A 20,516-nucleotide genomic window follows, 5' to 3' on the forward strand; every position below is an offset into this window, starting at 1 on the left:
GATTTACTGGACACGTAGCATTGACTGGGCCACACCTTCCCCATGGGGATGATAGCAGGATCACGGGGCTGCAGTAGTCACCTGCTCACAATTATGGGAATGCTTTGGGAGTCCAAAGGTTCCCAGCAGACAGAGAAGCATCAGCTAGGGAGGCGGCAGAGTGTAGCCAGGTCATCCGTTGTCAGCACCAGACCCCTGAGGAACGCAAACTATGGGATCAAACACAGAAGCAGGAATTCATTCCAACGTAGTGGCAGTGAAGGGCGGGTTCTGAAGCCAAATGCAAAGCCACACGTACTAATGCTGGTACATCCTCATTTCTCGGCAGTTCCCTATTCTAACTTTCTATGTGGTGAAAACTTGCTCCGATCCCAGTAATGTCTTCCCTGATTTCTACTGAGTGACTCATCTCCTGTTGGCCTGATTGTGCTTGAGCTTGTGTGGTACAGTAGCAGTGAAATCATTTCTGGATTTGTCTGTTTACTCCACTTGACTGAATTCTGCATTTCTCATTCATCTCTTTCTTCCAATGCCTGACTCACAATAGCTATCAATGAATTTTTGTTGTGGAAGAAATGTCAGTTCTGCTGGGCACTTCTTTCAGACAGTAGCAGAAACATCCACTTATCCAGTTGGAAGGAATGGAAATGATGTGGTGTTCATTGATTAATTGGCTATTGATTTATTGTTCATCATATGAGCACTAGAGCACTAGAGATGGGAGAAAGAAATAAGGAGAAAGCTCAAAACGGGTTGGAGCATCTCCTTTGTGGACAGCAACAGTAACAACAGCAAGCATTTGTGTATTGATTTAAATTTAAAAGGCGCTTTAGAGTTAACCTCACCGTATTTGTTCTCAGTGTAATACAGTAAGAGAAGTAGGAGCATCTTTTTGAATCTTTTTTCTGATCCTGCCCATGAGCTGCTCCTATGCAAGCTAGTGAGTGCAGATGAGAATAGGAGAAGAGAACAGAGGAAAGTGGCACTATTTAACTTACATACATACACACATTTATGCCCCTAAATAACTGCACAGGGATAGGCAATGCTATTTCCATTTTGCAGGTGGAATGGCAGGGGATTGAGGACATTCAGCAGTCTGCTCCAGAACGCTGCATTACTCAGTACAAGAGAACTACATTTCTGAGGGGAAAAAATTAAAAAAAAATTTTTTTAATGTATGGTTTATTCCATTGCCAAGGCAGAGCTGAGAGACAGAGAGAGATCTTTCATCTGCTGTTTCGCTGCCCAAATGCCAACTGTCAATTCCAGGCCAAGTCGAAGCCAGCAGTCCCTGAACACACTCCAGGTCTCCCACATGTATGTCAGTGACCCAAGTGCTTGCACCATTATTTGCTACTGTCCAGGGTGTACATCAGCAGGGAGATCTGGGAGGGAAGTCCAGACAGTCTGACTTGGGGTCTGGATGTCCCCAGAGGCATCTCCAGCACTGTGCCAAACGCCTGCTCTCAGGGTGCTTTATTAAGCTCATGAAGAAAGGCATCTCAGTGAATACACACTTCCATACAAGTCTGTTGAGGTGCACACCTAGCAGAGACCGAGTTCTCTGGCCCCATTACTGTCCTCCTCCTGCTGGCAGGATCACCTGCTGGGCCTTGGGGTGCCAGAAGAGAAGGTGCAGATCACACCAGAAGCTGTGGCTTCTCGCACCATGGGGCATTTGTGTAGGAATCATAGCTACAGCCTTTTGGCACCTGCTCCCTTGTGAAGCCTTGTGAGATCCTCGCGTCCTGGCTCAGCAAGATTTAAAAGGAATCGCTGATGACCCGCTGAGGTATTTCCATTCTGTTCCTGGCAATGATTAATCTTGGAGCTTTGTGATGGCTCTTGTCACAAATAGCCTTTCTTAATCCATAATTTTCCCACTTGCCTTTAAGGCAGTATTTTGCATTTAAGGAATAAAAACAAGCAAATAATCCTGTGGTGAGGATATTGTGCACGGTCTGTGTGTGTGACATTCACCAAGGCCTAATGCTGCCTGAAGTGGATTAGAGACATCGACTTTTTCTTTGTTGTTTTTTTTTTTTTTTTTCCTAAAGAAAGCTTGGTTGGTCTTTTAAAAAAAATTACTGTTTATTTGTTTGAAAGGCAACCAGAAAGAGTGTCAGATGGAGATCTCCCATCCTCTGTTTACCTTCTGCGATGCCCACAGCAGCCAAGGGCTTGCCCAGGCTGTACCAGTATCCTGCCAGTGGATCCAGGTGTCCCGTTTGCTGGACCCAAGTACCTTGCAGGGGACACAGAACTGGAAGCTCGATCAGAAGTGGGATTGGTCCTCTGATATAGGATGAGGGTGTTCCAAGAGGCACTTTTTTTTTTTATCACAGGTTAATATTTTTTGTGAAAACAGATTTTAAAATTACATTGAGTCAAAGGCTTAATGGCTGTACTAAATAAAAAGCTGAAAAAGAAAAACTGAGACCTTACAGTCCAACAGGAAGATTCACGAGGGATATAAGCAATAATCAAATGAAAAGATGCTTATTTCACTCCAGTAAAGTAAGCTGAGAGACGTCTTACTCATTGTGCCAAAGGCCTGTCCCTCAGCTAGTCTTTAATTTCTTGCTCATCCTTGTGCCCTTGTGGATTGGGATGAACCAGTCCTGTTTTGTTTTCCTTTGGATGACTTTTCAGGGGCTCCTTCTAATTCACATAGGATCATTTAACACCCCTGAAGGCAAAAAGCAGGCCACTCCTTCTGACTCAGGGGTCCACCGAGGTCTCGCTGCTTGCTGCTCCTGGAGATGTTTCTCCCCAGGGTGGGCAGCGGCCTCCTGCCACGCTCCTTTTTACTTTCAGTCTCTGCTACCTGTGCGGTTTAAGTAGGGTCAAGGTGAAGCAAGGACGCTTCTAAGGAGAGCACTTGGGTGAAACTGCACACAGATGTCCTTTGATAACTGCCGAAAAAAAGAGGATTTGGCAGAAAGGCTGAGGGCTCTGATTTACTCAGAGCCTCTGGCCAGTGCCTGTGTAAATGCCTGGTCATTTTGCTTTCTCCCTTTGCCCCCCAGAGCTGTGGCATACCTGCTGTTGCTCTCATGCCTCTTGCCAACAGTGGCATCTGCTCAGTGTAGCCATCAAGAATTTGAATGTCAATATCTTTGCCTTGAAATGAATGGAAAAGTATTTGTCACTCAGCAGCAATCATTCTTCAAATAAAAGGTTAGCCAGACAGGGCCCTTAATCAAAGAGTCGGTCTTTTCTGTCAGCAGTGCCTTTTAAATAGCAATGATGAAGGCTGGCTGTCAGGGTAGGGCTTGATGAGCAAGATGATTGATCTGCATAAATCATTTTCTTTTAACATTGTCAGTGAAGAGTAAATTGGTGGGACATTTTGGGTATTAGCTGTGTTGAAATTAATATGCAGTGTCTTAGGTGTGTCCTCACTGACATAGTCCTTAGAACAGAAGGTAGAAATTAAAAGGAGGCTTTTAGGCATGCATTGTTCTAACAAGAAAGTTGCGCCGTCCTTACTGCTGTGGTCATCATCTTGTATGCTAAATTCGGAAGTTGAGTGTGTAGCACATTTTACAAGCTCCAAAAGGAATCCAGTTAATTTGGGAATTAGCTGGAGTCAGTAGCATTTAGCAACCAGTAAATCTGTGAAGACTCGCTGCTTAGAGGGGGAAAAAAAAATCTAAACATGATTTCTGACATTAAAAGATATTGTATCTACTACCCAGCTGTTTTTGTAGAAATAGCCTCCACCTTGGGTTAGGTTTCAGCTGAAGTCCGCATACTATCATTCCTAGAAAGTCTCCTTGACCATGACATTAAGTAATAACCTTTTGAGTCTGTTCTTTTGTCTCTACAAATGGATCCCGTGCACTGCCTCTGGTGCACCTGCTTTTGGTGTTTCACAGAGTAATGCTCCATTAAGTTCCTCTTCAGCCTTTATTTTGGTGGAGCAGAAATCCCAGTGGCCAGAACATTCTGTGATCAGTATCAAAGGTACCCTTGCATGGTCACAGTCAACAATATGTTGCGTATGCTGGCCTCTGTTGTGCTTGCTTGGCTGTGCTGTAGCCATGGGTATATCAGAAACATTTTGCAGGGGCAGCAAATCAAATTGCTGAATACCTGGAGTAGAGAAGGCAGTGGACAGAAGGCATAACCAAGGGCACTTCATTTCTCTTACCTTACACTCAGGGTTCATGTTCTGCAACCTCAGAGTGAGTCAGCAGAATGAGTGCACTGGGGGGTTGGGATTAAAGGCAAGACTGATGAAGGTGAATTGCTGAGTTCAGCTCCCAGGTCTTCTAGTTGACTGTTGTATGGCTATGAGCAGAATGGCTCCTCACCTCCTTAAGCCTTAGTTTCTTCACATCTCTAGTCGCAGTAATCATAGATCTTACTTATTTTAAAATGTGATGATCCAGTTAGTATACAAAAACCAAAACCATGTTAAAGATTATGTAGTATATATGGAGCATCTTCCAAAAGCTTGTGAAAAGTACATGGTACAAAAGCACTGTGTAGATTTTTTTTTTTTACTACACAAAAATGAGGGCCAGCACAGTAGCCTAGTGGCAAAATTCTTGCCTTGAGTGTGCCTGGGATCCCATATGGGCACCGGTCCTAATCCTGGCGGCCCTGCTTCCCATCCAGTTCCCTGCTTGTAGCCTGGGAGAGCAGTCGAGAATGGCCCTAAGCCTTGGGACCCTGCATCTGCGTGGGAGACCTGGAGGAGGTTCCTGGCTCCTGGCTTTGGATCAGCGCAGCTCTGGCTGTTGTGGCCGCTTGGGGAGTGAATCATTGGATGGAAGATCTTCTTCTCTGTCTCTCCTCCTCTCTGTATATATGCCTTTCCAAAATAAACAAACAAACAAACAAACAAATAAATAAAACAATAAAGCAAACAAATAAATGATTCTTTTAAAAAATTTCACCAAAATAAATTCATCTTTTAATTCTGTTTTCTACAGACTTGTAGAAGTACTGTTCTATGTGTTAACTGTGAGTGCTTGATTCGGTAAGAATAGTAGATTATGTTGCAATATGAGTGGTTCAGTAGTGCTAAGAGAGAAAGCATTTTGAGGCATGAGAGTGTGAGATGACTAGGATCCCAGAGTGAGAGTCTTTTGTCATTTTGGAGAATCTCTCCTTGGAGGAATTTCATGCTAGGTAAAGCTCAAACCATCCCTGCTCTAGCTGGGCAGTCGTTGCTCATGGCAACTCAGATCTGCAGTTGCTTCTTACGGGAGAGAAAACAGTTGATGTGGCCTGTGACAAAACTAACACAGAGGGACTCATCATTTGTTCTTGCTAAGTTAAAGCAAACTCTTGATTATACAACTTGAGAAATGTTAGCAGATGTCATAAAAGTCTTCTGTTTTTTTTTTTTTTTTTTTTGCCTTAGGTGCTGAATGAAGGGACCTTGTCTGCTTAGGTTTTCTGCATACCTCCTGTACTGGTGCAGTTTTTGCTGCTCCTAATTTCTGACCATAGGCCCGTGGCATGGTAACACAGAAGCCTCTGGAACATGTTATGTGTGTCATGCACTTGCATAAATTATCTGGTGTTGATTTCCCTTGGAAATTTGGATTATCTCCATTTACATTTCTTTTCTCAGATTTGTTTTCAACTCAGCTCTTGAATTATACCTGAGATTTGCAACTCCTTCCATGTCTGTCTTTTGAATTTTTTTTCTTCATTGTGAGAGAAGCCTCTGCAAAGTAATTCTTGGGAAATTTCTCTAGTGCTGACGAGTCCATGAAGTCATCAGTCTGGGGTCAGCAGAGCTGCCCGTTTTCTTGAAGAGACCAGGAGTGGAGGTTTGAGAGTCTGTCAGTGCATACCCTTTGATTCTGCTGCATTTAACACTAGACCTTGTTACTGTGCCACTTTTTGTGAGCTGATCCTGTATCTTACCCAGTACCAGGATAGCTGTATTGAAGGACTTCTAGGAAGCATTCTATGCTCCTCCGGCATTTGATACCTTTGGGTTGCATCAGTGGTAGAATTGATTTGCTGTATGCCTTCTGGATTAAGTCATGAGTAGACGAACATAGCCCAGCATGCTATCTCACTGGCTATGTAATGGAATCCAGCCATGCTGGGAGTGATTCTCTGATCAGGATTAATTTTAGCTAATGAACATCTGAAAAGAAGCATTTAAGAACTTCTCCAGTGTTTCACTGATAGTAGCCTAGCAAAATGATAGATATTGAACATGAAACATTAATGTGGAGCCAGCATTGCTTTCAGTTTTACATAGCTGTGTCCATTGTATGTTTCTCACTGTAAACATTTCTGAGCGCTGGGATCAGCCTTCCATCAACTTCCCAGAGGAGTTAGCCTTAGGTTATGGTTCTCTGATACTTTGGTCCAGATTACCCCAAACCATGGCATTGTTTGGGACTTTGCAGATGGTGAGCAGAATTGATGAGCCAATTTTTGTTGAGTGCACAGTCTGTCTAAGGCTCACCAAACATGATGAGAGTGAAGACACTGAGTTTGAGGGTGTAGTAGAACAAAGTTAACTCAACTTCACTGTGTATGAAATGCTGAGCGAGAAATCTCATGGCCTGTGGGGCAGCCTCATTACTTCTGTTTTGTTTTTGTCTCTCTGACATGGTGCTCAGAGAGACCCTGCTGTTTGAGCCAGTGTTGGGGCTTCAGTTTTCTCCTGCACTCCCTCTCTGTTGTCTGGCTTCATGAGCGTTTTCATCATGACGTCAGCCTGGCAGTACATTCTGTACTTTCCCCCATTACCTGTAGTGTTTCACCTAAGGCTTATCTCAAGAGGCTTTTGAATCTTATTTGTCCAGAAATTCTTTTGACATTAGGTGAAGTTGGTTGGATTCCAGTCTATCCCTTTCTTTTTCAGGGCATGCCCACATGATTGATTCGTGTGCCAGGGTTGTAATTTTCTAGGTCTCCTTTCTTCTCCCTGTGATGTGTAGATACTGTTGTCAGAGTTGGCAAACCAGGAAAGTTTATCAAGAGCTCAACCTCTTGACTCTTGAAAATGTTTCCTTCCTTTTCTTTTTTTTTTGATTCCCTTTTCTTTAAAAAAAAAAAACTAGACTAAAATACATTTTTATTATAAAATATCACATAATAGGTAATATTATAGCAAAAGCTGAAGATCTCTGTATTGATTATTATGTAGAAAGCCAAAATAAAATGAATATTTTAGTTTATTTAAAAAAAAGCCTGGTGGTAGCAGATTGTGGCCGTTATGGTACCTCCATGAGCTGAGCAGAAACAAGGCCTTGTCTATCTTTCTGTTCCTTTTTTGTCGGCACCGCTGTCCATATTCGTGACCTACGTTTTTAAGGTTATGGTTCAAGGGAGCCACCAGAGCTCCAGTCATGTCTTACAGATTTCAAGAAGGAGCAGAGGGAGAGAAAGGAGACTTGCTTTGTGTTGCTCTCATTCCCAAGGAGGCAGGCATTCCTAGACCTCTCGACGCCCAGCCCCAGCCTGCAGTGTGGTGAGGTTAGTTCATCCCAATCTCATGAAATCTGATGGTTCAGTTCTTGGGAGTTTGTATGACCCAGGTCAGCTCAACGTATTAGTTTGAACTTGGCTGAAATAGGAGAAATCATATCACAGTCATGAGTTTAAGAGGGAGCTATTTGTTCACCACGTATCATTATATAACTGTATCTGGGGACAGGGCAGGCTATGAAATGAGATTTTTAAAATAAGTATTTATTTATTTTGTTACAGAGAGAGAAAAGAGTCAGAGAGACCTGTTGGTTAAATTCCCCAGATGTCCATACCTGATCTCCCATGTGGGTGGCAGGAGCCCAAATACTTGGGTCAGTTTCTAGGCTGTTAGCAGGTAGCTGGATTGGAAGTGGAGCAGCTGGGACATGAACAAGCACCCATAGAGGATACTGAATTTGCTGGAAGTGGCTTTACGCACTAAGCCTCAATGCTGACTCCAGAACTGCAATGTATGGCTAGGTTCTTTGTCTTCCAGAAGAAAATCAGGATTCTATGACTAATCTAGAAGGCAGGATGGATAAGCTAAGTACTTGTTTTCACATCCTCTTTAGGGTGAATGGACTTATGCTATTTAAATTGGTAACTGTTGACTCCTCTTCAAATTAAGCCAACAGTTAACATATTTTACAAGTGTATTCCTATACATGAGTTTTTGGAGGAAAATATCTTTGAGGAGGGTTTGGAGAGATGAAAGATACGCCTGCTGCTTAACTCTTTCTAAAGACCACTCACTGGATGACTGGTGTTACTTCTCCTAAATACAGTGTAACGCCAATGAACATGGATTTTGGAAGAAGACATGGATAGGATTGCTGCTTCTGACACTTCGCAACTGGGTGACTTTGGCAATCCTTTGACTTCTGCAAGTCTCCACTATCTGCTTGCAGAAATGGGTTGCCCCTGTCTGTGAGGTTTCCGACTGTGAAATGAGGCTGTGACTGTGAAGCACAGCAGCCTAGCCTAGCAGCAGGTTGAAAAGTCACAATGCACAGAATGTGGGGGTGATATTCATGGAGAGAGGTCCATGCCTCTGTCTGTGAGGCTGCTTTCTATTAATTGTGAAGAATGGAATTAAAAGTGGATATTATGAAAAAAAAAACTAGACATGGATTTAAAGTATCTATCTTTATATACACCCACACAGAAACTCAGAAACACAGAATAAAAGCAGGAAAGCAGGCCCCTAACATTTAGTGCAGGAGTAGGTATTGTGGTACAGTGGATTAAGCAACCCCTTCGAATGCCTATGTCCCATATCAGAGTGTTGATCTAAGTCCTGGCAACTCTGTTTACAAAACAGCCTCCTGCTAATCCATCCTTGGAGACAATAGATTGTGCCTTAAGTGCTTGTGCCCTGTCACCCCCAAGGGAAATTCAGATACATTTCTGGCTCATGGCTTGGCCTCACCTAGTCTTGGCTGCTAGCTTTTGGAGAGTAAGTCAGGTCTATTTCTCTCTTCCTCGCCCTCTATCTTTCAAGCAGTAGTTGAAAATAAAGAAATACACATTAAAAAACTAAATATAGGGATACTATGAGTTGTAGAGCTGGCTATCAGATAGGAAAGCAATGAATTTTCAATGTGCAGACTGGAAAATTATTCCACTGACTCTAGAGGCAGATGTATAAGCTAATTGATGGTTAGGAAAATCTCAGAGTAAATCAGGCCTGTTTCCAATTCCTAAGTGCACATTATAAATGTATTTAAAATCATCTTTTTAACTTTTCAGTTGTATTTGTTTAACACATCAGATGTGTTCATTGTAGAACTTGACAAAAGTCAACATAAATATTATGTTTCTCCCCAACTATATTGAACATTGCACAGATGCATAGTTAAGTATTTATTATGAACATGCAAATATTGATGTTCCCAAGGCCCATTCTTTGATTTTTCAAACTGCTGTTGCTATATTTGGAATTGTTGATTAACACAGGCCTTTGCTCTGACACACAGCATGTCTGACTTCAGAGTCTCTAAGAGCAGCATCAGGAAGAAAGGAGAAATGCAAGCTTGATGTTCCTAGGGGTAGACAGGGTGTGAGAATGGGAGTTGCACCTGGGGAAGTGGCAGCAGGGAACCAATTACATGAGAACATTGTGCCTAGCATCGAGCTTCCCACTTGGCGAATTCCTGGTAAGTCTTTGCTGTTTTAAAGAGCCTGAAGCTGTGGAGATGAATAAGCAAGCACACTGAAAGTTTTTCACACTAGTCTAGAACATAATTCCTCGATTTTTCAATTCTGTGATCGTGATATCTGGAGTCAGCTATTGTACGTTGTAGAGGCTCTCCTCTCCATGGTAGTGTTGACCAGCCTTTTTGCCTTCCCTTGGCCAGTATCCTAGTCTTTCCCAAGTTGGGATCACAGTGAGCATCTCCAGACACGGTTTAATGTCTTTTGGACATCAGGGGAAGAATTCACATTGTCCCCAGGTGACAATCAGTGGTTTAGAAGAAAGGAAATAAATGAAGATACATTAAACAGCAATATGTATTAAACAGATGTTTAATTCATTTGATCCTTGTAGCAATCCTAAATTGCAGATGTTGTTGAAAACATTTTGCAGAAAGGGGAGGTCAGGTTCAGAGAGGATAAGGACATGGCTGTGAGCTGGTTGGTTGGGGTCTGACTGCAAATGCGTGTTCCTTTCACTGAACTTTCTTCCCTCCTAAGGATCTTAGACGTCATAGGCTTCTGCTGTTTCTCTTCTTGGTGTTAAAAGTTCTGACTTTACTTTGTTAGGAAAGCACTGCCAAGTACATGGTTTGCAGACTTGTAGACTGCTTACATTTGGTTCATGGATGTGAATCACTTATATTTTATAGAATGTTGTGAACTGGACCATTCACCAGGGAGTTGCTCTGCATAGAGATGTGTAGAGAGATGTGTGAGGGAACTCAAAACTCCAAGGGAGCTTTCTTTTTGTGGAATATAACTCTAAGAGCTATGGTGTTTCTTAGGGAAAGGGCTTTTGCCTTCTCTATTCTTGTGAGTATTTCAGCATACTTAGTGGAGTTTTCTTATGGCAACACTGTAGTCATGTGTCTGTACTAAGCACTCTTTGATTGAATTTAGTGTATTTCAAACTCTGGTTCTAGTGCAGTGGGCTTAATGTTGATCTGTGGATTCTTGAAGGTACAAATAGAGACCAAGCTTCCCACTTTGTACCAATTGGTGAGGAGCCAACCCTTATAGGAGGTTTGGAGCTATGAATTAAATTGGTAGAATTATGTCAAAGTAAAGATTGGAATTTCCCATAGCCACATGCAAAAAGGGCTCTAAAATGCTTTCTTAAGAGAGCTGCAGTGAGACAGAGGCTTCAGGGAATGGTAGGACAGAACTTTTGTTCATTTTAACCCTCCTTTTCAAACTATGAAGAGAATACAAACCAATAAAGGAACTAAATGTTAGCAATTTGTAACATTCCATAAGTGGTGATAAAGAAAAGCTGAACTGTATTGATACACAACCAAACAAGATAATTATCATTATTTTTTAATAAAGCCATCTATCAATAAATACCAAGGGGAACAGAAAAAAATTAGAAACAAAACAATGCCATCCTCCATAATTATAGCTATTAACAATTTAAAGCATAGTTATGCATGAGAGAAAAACTTTTCAGATAGCTTGGTGCTGGTTTTAACAGAGGCATTCAACTCTGATGTCCCTGGGTATTTGGGATTCTGTCAGGCAGGTGGTTGAACTGGTGCTTATCCTAATTCAAACTCACTCATTTGCTAAACATTTTACTTGAGGGCAGGGTGACAAGAAGAGAGCTTCCATTCATGTGTTAACCTCCTGCAAAGCCCAGGGCTTGGAGACCCACCCAGGTCTCCAAGATGGGTAGCTGTGACCCAAGCACTTGGGTCTTCTTCTGCCGTCTTTCCATGAGCATTTGCCAGGAGCGGGATTGAAAGTGGAGCAGCAGCCGGAGTCAGCACTTGGCTTGGGCTGCTGGCGTGGCAGATGGCAGGTTAACGCGCTGCACCATAATGCTGGCCCTGGAGTATCTCATTGTGAATCTTTGATCTAGGACTCATCTTCCTTTCTTCTTTCACTTTGTCCATGAGCGCTGGGGACAGAGGCTGGGATCCAGGACAAAGGTGAGTCAGGATAATTCAGAGTTCACAGAAAGTGCAAATGATGAAATGGGCATTACTTTAAAAGATCTCTTGGCACCAGAATAAGGTTTCATTTTACCTGTTTTACTAAGCTTTTTTGAGTACCCTCGAATGTGGCCATCATCTTTCTGCTTCCTAAATGATGCGTTTAGTGAAGAGAACTTTGTTTAGCCACAAAGTTGATTTGGGAAAATCCAGGGTCTTGTTTATGGCATCTGAACAAACCATGTTCGGTGTGTGTGTGTTCCAAGGCTTTGGTAGTTTATGAAGCAATCTGATGCTGGATTTGCTGCTGAGTGCCTCATGCGCCCAAGGAGTCTCCCAGCTGTGTGTCCCGTGTGCTGAGCAGTGGGGTGATCAGGTACATGCTTCTGAGCCTACCTGCCAACCTGAAGTCAGACTGCAGCTCCACTGCTTTAGCAGCTCCGGGGATTTGTGCATGTTAATAAGTATCTGTATCTGCAAAAGTTCATGATCATACTGGCGTCAACCTGTAACCTTATGATGAAAAGTACTGAAAGCACAGCTGATATGGCATTGCCAGCACCTACAGTGCCAACATACAAGTGCCCATTTATGTCCCAGCTTCTTACCAATAGCTTGAGGAAAGCATCAGAACATGTACCAAGAACCTGTACCCCTGATACCTATGTGGGAGTCCAGAAACAAGCTCCTGGCCCAGCCTGACCGTGTGGCCATCTGGGGATGAACCAGTGGGTGAAAGATTTCTCTGCTTCTCCCTGTCTCAGTTTTAACTCTGCCTCTCAAATAAATAAATAAATCTTTAAGAGTGTGCTGAGTAAACTGGCACCTGGTGAGTGCTCCGTGAGTTGGCAGTCAGTTAACCTGCTGACATCAGGACTGGGAGTTGCTATTTTTGGTGGTGTCCCCTAGCTGCATTTTGGGTAGTGTAATGGTTTGGCCAGGGTGCAATTGCAGTTCCCTTTGATGGACATAGGAGGTTCTATGGATAAGGTGACAACTGTGCAGAAGCGTAGAGGATGAGCGAGCAGGAAGAGAGGACATTCCACACAGTGGGAACTGTGAGACCAGAAGTGTAGAATGCAGGGTGAGTATAATGTGCTTGGGCACCCATGAGCCATTTTGTTGTCCTCGAGTCTGATGGAACTGAAGCCCATGACAGTGGTCGGGGCTGGGTGTCACAGTGCTGACCTCTAGTTAAAGACAGCAGGGCCCTATTGAGGGCTGTTAATTGTGGTGGCTGGGCCGATTTGCAGCCTGCAGACATTAGCAAAGCTGCGTGCTGTGTGACTCTAATGAGTGAAATGAGAATTGACGTGAAGGGTTGGGGCGGCATTGGGAATTTTTGTGATGAGGACTTTTGTCCATTAGGGCCATATTTCAGAGGGCTTGGAAATAAATGAATACCTGGACGGATGGACTCTGTTTAATTGTGGTAGTCATTAGTGCCATTTGATAAGTATTCCACGTCTCCACTTCTAGGCACATGTGTAAACATACAACTGAATCCTGTGCTGGTTCTTCCCAGGGATTATAAGAAAAGAGGTTGTATCATTTTTGAGCCAGATCATGTAATGGCTGATGGAAAAAATCCTCAGAACCTGCTGTTACTCCTCTGTCATAGGAACCCGTGTCATTCAGTTACAGCTATCAGTCGAGTCATCTAGTATGGGTAACTTGGAGCAGAACTCCCAGTTGATGGTTTATTATCTTGAAAAGAGGTGAGAAATGATCTTTATGAATGTAAGCCAACTGTCAACAGGCTTCTTCTGTAAAGGATCAGGTAGAAAATAGTTTAAACTTTTAGTGTATGAATCGTCCAGACTCTCACAACTCCTCAGGTTTTTTTTTTTTTTTTTTTTTTTGTATAGGGGGTAACAGACAGAAAATGGGACCAAATAGGCGTGGCTTTGCTCCTGAAAACTGCTGCTTTTACATAAACAGGCAACAGGCCACATTGGCAGGGAAACTGCTTTTGGCCAATAGGTTAACTGTTCCTTATGGCGCTAAGATCTGGGGGATGTTACAGGGCACAAAGCTGTGATTCACCCAACTACCTTTTCTTTTTAAGTGGAAGAGTGTATTTGAGTGGATTCAATCATTGGAATGATCATTGGAATGAAATGCACAGATGTTACGTGTGCATAACATCTGTGCATATATCATGTAACTGTATAGCGGCCAAGAGGGAGAAAACATTTCTAGTATTTCTCAAACTTTCCCCCTACTGCCTTAGTGGTTTTTCAGCAGCCATTATATGACCTGGCTGCAAAGCGATCTTTCCTTGTAACGTTGGGCAGGGGCTTGTCATAGGATCCCACTCATCAGTTGTTGTGATTGTGGCCTCCCCTGGATGGCGTCATGGAGTGTGTATCATGTTGTGCGTCTTTTATGTCACTGTTGCATTTCTGAGAACCACCTGTGTTGTGTATATCAGAAATGCATTCTTAGGTAACAGTTTGTTTTGTTAATGGAGCTTGTGTTTTTGTTGTTGTTGATTATTATGAATAAAACTATGATTGTATGAAACTTCTGTGTAGATCTAGGCCTTTATTTTTCTCAGATAAAATACTCAGGAGTACAGTTTTCAATTTTGGGGTGCACGTAGTTGTCAGTTTATGGGAACTGCAAGCAGCTTTCTGATTCTGCCATCTACACTGCCATCTGTAAGAGTTGAGAGTTCCAGTTACAGCAACGTCTTTCCCACATCGGGTGAGGTCAGATTTTAAATTACATTTAGTGGATGTGGAACGGTATCTCACTGTGGTTTTAATATGTATTTCATGATGATACATGCTAACATGTTTTCAGGAGCTGACTGAACATTCGTGTATGTCGTTTGAATTGAGCAAGTATTTTGGCCATATGAAATTGAATTACTTGTGTTTTTGTTATGCTCTGTGGATGTTTGTGCTTTGTCACATATCTGTAGTTAACTTACATTTTTCAGGTATTTCTACCTGTCTGAACTTCTGTCTCATTTCCTTAGTGGTACCTTTATGTGAAAGGAAGGTTTTCTTTTGATAAATACCGTCTCATCTTTTTGTTAACTTTCACTTCCTGTGTTCCAGCAAGTATGTTCCTCCCATGAGATCATGAGATTATTTGCTATGTTATCTTTTAGAAGCTTTAGAATTTTGCTTTTATGGGGAAGTCTTTGATAGATGTTGGGTTGGTTTTCAGGTATGTGAGTTCAGAATTGAGCAGAGCGGTTGTCCCGTATGTTGGAGTTATCCCAGTCCCATTATTTTCTTTTCAAGCATATTTGTTCCCAGGCAGTTGCTTTGAAAACTTTGTAAAAATTCTGTTTGCCACGAGTGTGTTGGTCAGTTTTTGGATTCTGTGTTCTGTTTCACTAATCTATTTTTCTGTCTTCATGCCAGTACAGTACTGCTTCAGTGTCTGCGGGCTTTTATTTATTTATTTTTTCAGGTAAAGTATTGAAAACAGGGAGTAGGAGTCTTCCCAATTTGTACTTCTTTTTGAGAGCCTTTAGCCTTTTGTAGGTCCTTTCTGTTCTCCAATAAGGCTGAGAATCGGCTTGTCGGAACAAAGAGCCATGAGATTTAATTTGAGATTGCATTTAGTCTGTAGCTAGAGTTGTGGTAAACGGTATTATCTTGGTAGTGTAAAGTCTTCTAATCCATAAAAATATTACATATATATATATATATATATACACACATACACACATATGTTCAAGTATTTTGTAGTTTGTGTTGAAATTAGTGCACATCCTTTATAACTTTTAAAATTATTGTTTTATATTTTTAGTGCCATTTTAAATATGGCTATAAAATTTTTATTTTCTAATTCTTTGTTTCTAGTGAAGCATAATTGGGTTTTGAGTATTTGTTTTTAGCAACCTTGGGAAATTCACTTAATTTTTTTTATTTTTAAACTTTGTTAGGAGGTTCTATGTAAGTAATCATGTTTTCTGCAAATAAATGTAAGTTCACATCTTCCTAATTTTTTGTCTCTGGTTCTTGTTCATAATCCCTGGTGAATTCCTCTATCCAGTGCCGTGCTTAACAGAAGCAATGAGAATATATACCCCTGCCTTATTTTCAATCTTAGGTGCAAATTTTTTGATCTTGTGTATTTTGTTGGATATAAATTTATTTCCTTACATTTTCTTTATTGTATTGATAATTTCTCATATTCAACTTTTAGCTTATCATGAGTGGTTTTTCAGTTTTTTTGTCTGATGCTTTATTAATAAATCCAACTCATTTAATAAACATGAGGCTCTTTTCTTTTTAAAGATTTTTTTTATTTTTTTTTTATTGGAAAGGCGGATATACAGAGAGGAGAGACAGAGAGGAAGATCTTCCGTCTGATGATTCACTCCCTAAGTGAGCGCAACGGCCAATGCTATGCTGATCCCAAGCCAGGAGCCTCTTCCAGGTCTCCCACGCGGGTGCAGGGTCCCAAAGCTTTGGGCTGTCCTCGACTGTTCTCCTGGGCCACAGGCAGGGAGCTGGATGGGAAGCGGGGCGGCCGGGATTAGAACCGGCGCCCATATGGGATTCCGGGCATGCAGGGCGAGGACCTTAAGCACTTGCGCCACTGCGCCGGTGGCTCAACATGAGGCTCTTAAAGTAGTTTCTTTTTTTGTCCATTTTGTTAATATATATGTCTTTCAGGGATTTTTTTTTCTAACATTTTTCTAGTTCATTGGCATAATTATTCGAAGTATTCCTTTGTTAGTATCTTTAAAACATTTTCATGTATTGAATTTTAAGGACAGATATGCATGAACACACACACATACACACACATACACCTCTGTATCCTGACTCACTACCCCAGCTGAAGCAGGGACCCAGGACGTCATCCGTGTCTGTCACATTGCTCAGCTGAGACACTTGGGTTTGAACCATCACCTGCAGCCACCTGGGTTTACATTTGTAGAAGCTGAATGGGAAGCAGCAATGCCGGGGCTTGAGCCAGCACTCTGGTGTAGGACTTCAGTTTTGAGTTGTCTGTTCTGTTCTTTTTTTTTCTTCATCATTCTCATTAGGGGGTTATCAGTTCTTTTTTAAAAAAATGTATTTGAGGTACAGTTTACTTTAAAAAAATCACACATGTTCCATCTGCAGTGCTTTTCAATAAAACTGTACAATTCTACAGCCCTTGGCACACTGTTTCCGTATTTCCCTCACCTCTCCTTCCCCATCTGCAGTTCTCCCCTGACCTCACCCCAGCTGTAAATACTCAGGAGCGTAGATATCATTTTATTGATTTGGTTTTTTTTTCCCCTGGACATTTCATACAAATGGAATCCTACAATATGTGGTTTCTTTGATTTAGCATAGTGCTTTAGGGGGTTATCCATGCTGTGGCATTTATCAGAAGTCTGTTATTTTTTCATTGCTTGTGAGTCTTCCTGTTTATAGGCGCAGCAACACCTCTAGTTGGTCCATTTATCAGTTGATAAACATGTGAGTCACTTGTAGTTGGGGGCTGCTGTGAACAACGCTGCTATCAATATTCATACGCAAGTCTTTGTGTTCACCTGTGTTTCATTTCACTTGGATAGAACTCCACATGGAATTGTTGGTTTTTATCGTAAACTGAAATTTAACTTTTTAAAAAAATACTAGAATAGCAGTAGCTTTTTATGTTCGGACGGTATGTATGAGGATTTCAGCTCTCCACTTCCTGCCAACATTTCTTATTGTCTGTGTTTTTTACTTTAGCCATCCGAGTGAGTCTAATGGCATATTGTAGTCTTAATTTACATTTTCCTGAAAACTAATGATGTTGCTTATTAAAAGAATAGATGTCTTTATTTGAAATGGCTAGGGAGAGAGGAGAGGCAAAGATCACCCATTTTCTATCTTACTACCCAGATGGCTGCAATGGCCAGGGCAGACTACGCCCAAAGCCAGGAGCCAGGAGCCTGTGGTGACATTTCATATAGGCACTGTGAGTTTGTGTCTCAATGACTCAACTTCCCATCCAGCTCCCTGCTTATGGTCTGGGAAAAGCAACAGAGGATGGATTATGTCCTTGGACCCAGCAGTGCGTGGGAGACCAGGAACAGGCTCTTGGCTCCTAGCTTCGAGTAGCTGAGTTCTAGTCATTGCAGCCATTTGGGGAGTGAACCAGCAGGTGGGAGGAATCTCTGTCTCTCCTTCTCTCTGGAACTCTGTTAAATATAAGTAAAAAAATCTTTAAAAAACTTAAAAAGAATTATTCCACTCTGTAGTATGCTTTAAAGTACAAATATTCATAATATTGACACAGTCCACTTATAATTATTTTTCCTCTTATTGATAGTGCTTTGGTGTTGTATGTAAGACAACTCGGGCCATGAAAGTTTCTTCTGGATTCATCAGTTTTATCAGTGTTTTTGCAAGAACCATCTTTTGACTTTTTTGATTATCTATGTTGCTAGTCTTTAATTTCTTTTGTACTTTGCTGTTGTTTTTCTCTAGCTTATTAACATTCACAGAGTGGTTTTGACTTTCAAAGTTCATGAAAGCTCATTTCGTAAGCATTGGATACTATAAGTTTAAAGTATCATTTCAGCTACACTAGTGCATTTGTTATGCTATCGTTTCACCAGTAGATTGTTGAAAATAATTTCAAAATCCTCTTTTAATTTCATTTACAAAAGATTCATTTGCTTGAAAAGCAGAGTTACAGAGAGGCAGGATGACATAGAGAGTGAAAGTGAGAGAGCTTCTGTCCATTGGGTCGTTCTCCTTTATTGACCCCAAAACCAGAAGTGTGTGCTGCCTTGAAGCCAGCAGCCAGGAGCTTCTTCCCTGTATCCCATGCGAGCCATCCTCTGCAGGGTACTGAGGTGGAAATGGAGCAGCCCAGACTCAAGCTGGTGCACATATGGGATGCTGGTGCTGCAAAGACAAAGGCTTCACTGTCTATGCGACAGGACTTGCCCCATAATTTCTTTTTGACTCCTGAGTTTTTAGGAATGAGTTGTAAATAGTTAATTCATTGTTCTTTTTGAGAGTCAAATATTTTTGAATTCTAAATTCTTTGATCAGAAAACACACTCCTTAACAATTGGAAAACTTACAGAAATTTACTATGTGGGATAGCTTGTTATTTGCTTTTGTGAAAATAATGTGTATTCTGAAAACAGTGTATATTTTGGAATAATTAGCTGTACTATTCTACAGATACCAGTTTGATCTATTTGTTTAGTTTACTTTCAAATCAATATCCTTAACTGGGTTTCGTTTTGTTAAGTGATTCTGTCAGTTACTAAAAGAGAAGTGTTAATTCTCTAATCATGATTGTAAATGTTTCTACTTCTGTTTTTACATCTGTCTAGCTTTTAAATCATCTTCTCTGAAATTTCATATGCGTGCTCAGTCCCGTTTGTGACATGTGTGTCTGTGAAATCAACCCCTTCTTTCTTCTGAAATGCCTCTTTTTAAATCTGTATCAGTGTTCTTTTGTTCCCATGTCCACTTATCTGCTGTCATTGTAGCCACACCAGTCTACGTACGCCTGTATCTTTCCAGCATATATATATATTTTCAGATCATTTTGCTTTGTGTATTCATTTTGTAATGTACAGCCTTAAAGATAGAGTTCCCGTCCTAGAGTTTTGTTCAGTTCGATGATCTTTCTCTTTTTAACTTCACGTTTAGGGGCTCCTGTTTTGGTACATCAGGTTAAGCCGCTGCCTGCTGCTCTCTTACATACAGACCAATTAAGACCCCTTCTGCTTACAATCAAGTTCCATGTGAATGTGTCTGGGAAACTAGCCAAAGGTGGCCCAAGTGCTTGAAACTCCCCAGGTCACAGATCTGCTTGGAGGTGCAGGTTCCTGAATTCTGCTTGGTCCAGCCCTGGCTATTGTGACCATGTGGGAAGTGAACCAGGGGGTGGAAGATCTCTATTTCTCTCCTCTCTCCCTCTCTCTGTAACTCGGCTTTTCCAACAAATAAGTAAATCAGTGAAAAAAACTGTCATGGTTAGTCATTTATATTTGACATAATTATTGACATGTTGTTTAAGTCTGTGGTGTTGCACGATACTTTCATTCGTCTTATTTTAATTGTTCTTGCATTCTTTTGAATTAAACTTTTTTGTGTATTTTCATTATTTTTAAGATGTAGCTATTTTAAGTCTATTTTAGATATTATCATGTGTATTCTTAAGTTTGCTTGATTTTCCAGTCTTCTCGGAGTTGAGGTGGTATAACTGCACATCAGCGGAAACAACTGAATTCCCTTCTGTCTGCCTCCACCTCATGTCAGTACTATTTTGTTATACAATTTGCATCTATGTGATACATCCTGTGCATATTGTTGCGATTTTTACATTCAACTGTCAGTGAACATTTTAAAAGATTAAGAAAAAGGTAATCTTTTAATTCAATTTTTCTGTAAAGAGTTACCATTTCAGATATTCTTCATTTGTCCTCTGTGTCCAAGTTTCTGTCTGGTAACACTTCTGTTAAGTGTTAGGGGAAGTGTAATTTACTTTGGTGAAGGTCTGTTAGTGAAAGAGTTCTGTAAAAGTCTTTATTTTACCTTTTATAAAGTACATTTTATTGCATGTGGAGTTCTATGTTGATGGGTTTTTCTTCCTTTGTTTTAAATATGTTTCATTTGCCTTCTGACATGCATTGTTTCTTTTTTCTTTTTAAAAAAGATCTATTTATTTTAATTGCAAAGGAAGATTTACAAAGAGGAGAAACAAAAAGAAAGATCTCCTAGCTGCTAGTTCACTCCCCAAATGGCTGTAATGGCTGGAACAAGGCTGACCTGAAGCCAGGAGCCAGGAGCTTCTTGGTTTCTCACATGGATGCAGGGCCCCAGTGACTTGGGCCAGCCTCCAGTGCTTTTCAGGGCCACAAGAAGGGAGCAAAATGGGAAGTGGAGCAGATGGGATGTGAACCAGTGCCCATATGGGATGCTGGCACTTTGTGGCAGAGGATTAGGCAGA

At 41.3% G+C, this 20,516-nt stretch overlaps 1 protein-coding gene across 2 annotated transcripts in view; it reads left to right on the plus strand.

Moving 5' to 3' along the window:
- LRMDA (leucine rich melanocyte differentiation associated) overlaps positions 1-20,516 on the plus strand; it is a 985,984-nt gene that overhangs the window by 320,489 nt on the left and 644,979 nt on the right. Inside the window, exon 1 of one of the 2 annotated variants that reach the window (XM_040976020.1) lies at positions 2,632-3,183. The exons of the other annotated variant lie outside the window; for it this stretch is intronic. Coding sequence (XP_040831954.1) covers positions 3,137-3,183 — 47 coding nt within the window. The 5' untranslated portion in view covers positions 2,632-3,136. Of the gene's footprint in view, positions 1-2,631; positions 3,184-20,516 lie in introns of those variants that run through there. 2 annotated transcript variants of the gene reach the window in all.

This window comes from Ochotona curzoniae, unplaced genomic scaffold (assembly GCF_017591425.1).
Source record: "Ochotona curzoniae isolate NIBS_2020 unplaced genomic scaffold, NIBS_Ocur_1.0 contig_2692, whole genome shotgun sequence".
Taxonomy (NCBI): domain Eukaryota; kingdom Metazoa; phylum Chordata; class Mammalia; order Lagomorpha; family Ochotonidae; genus Ochotona; species Ochotona curzoniae.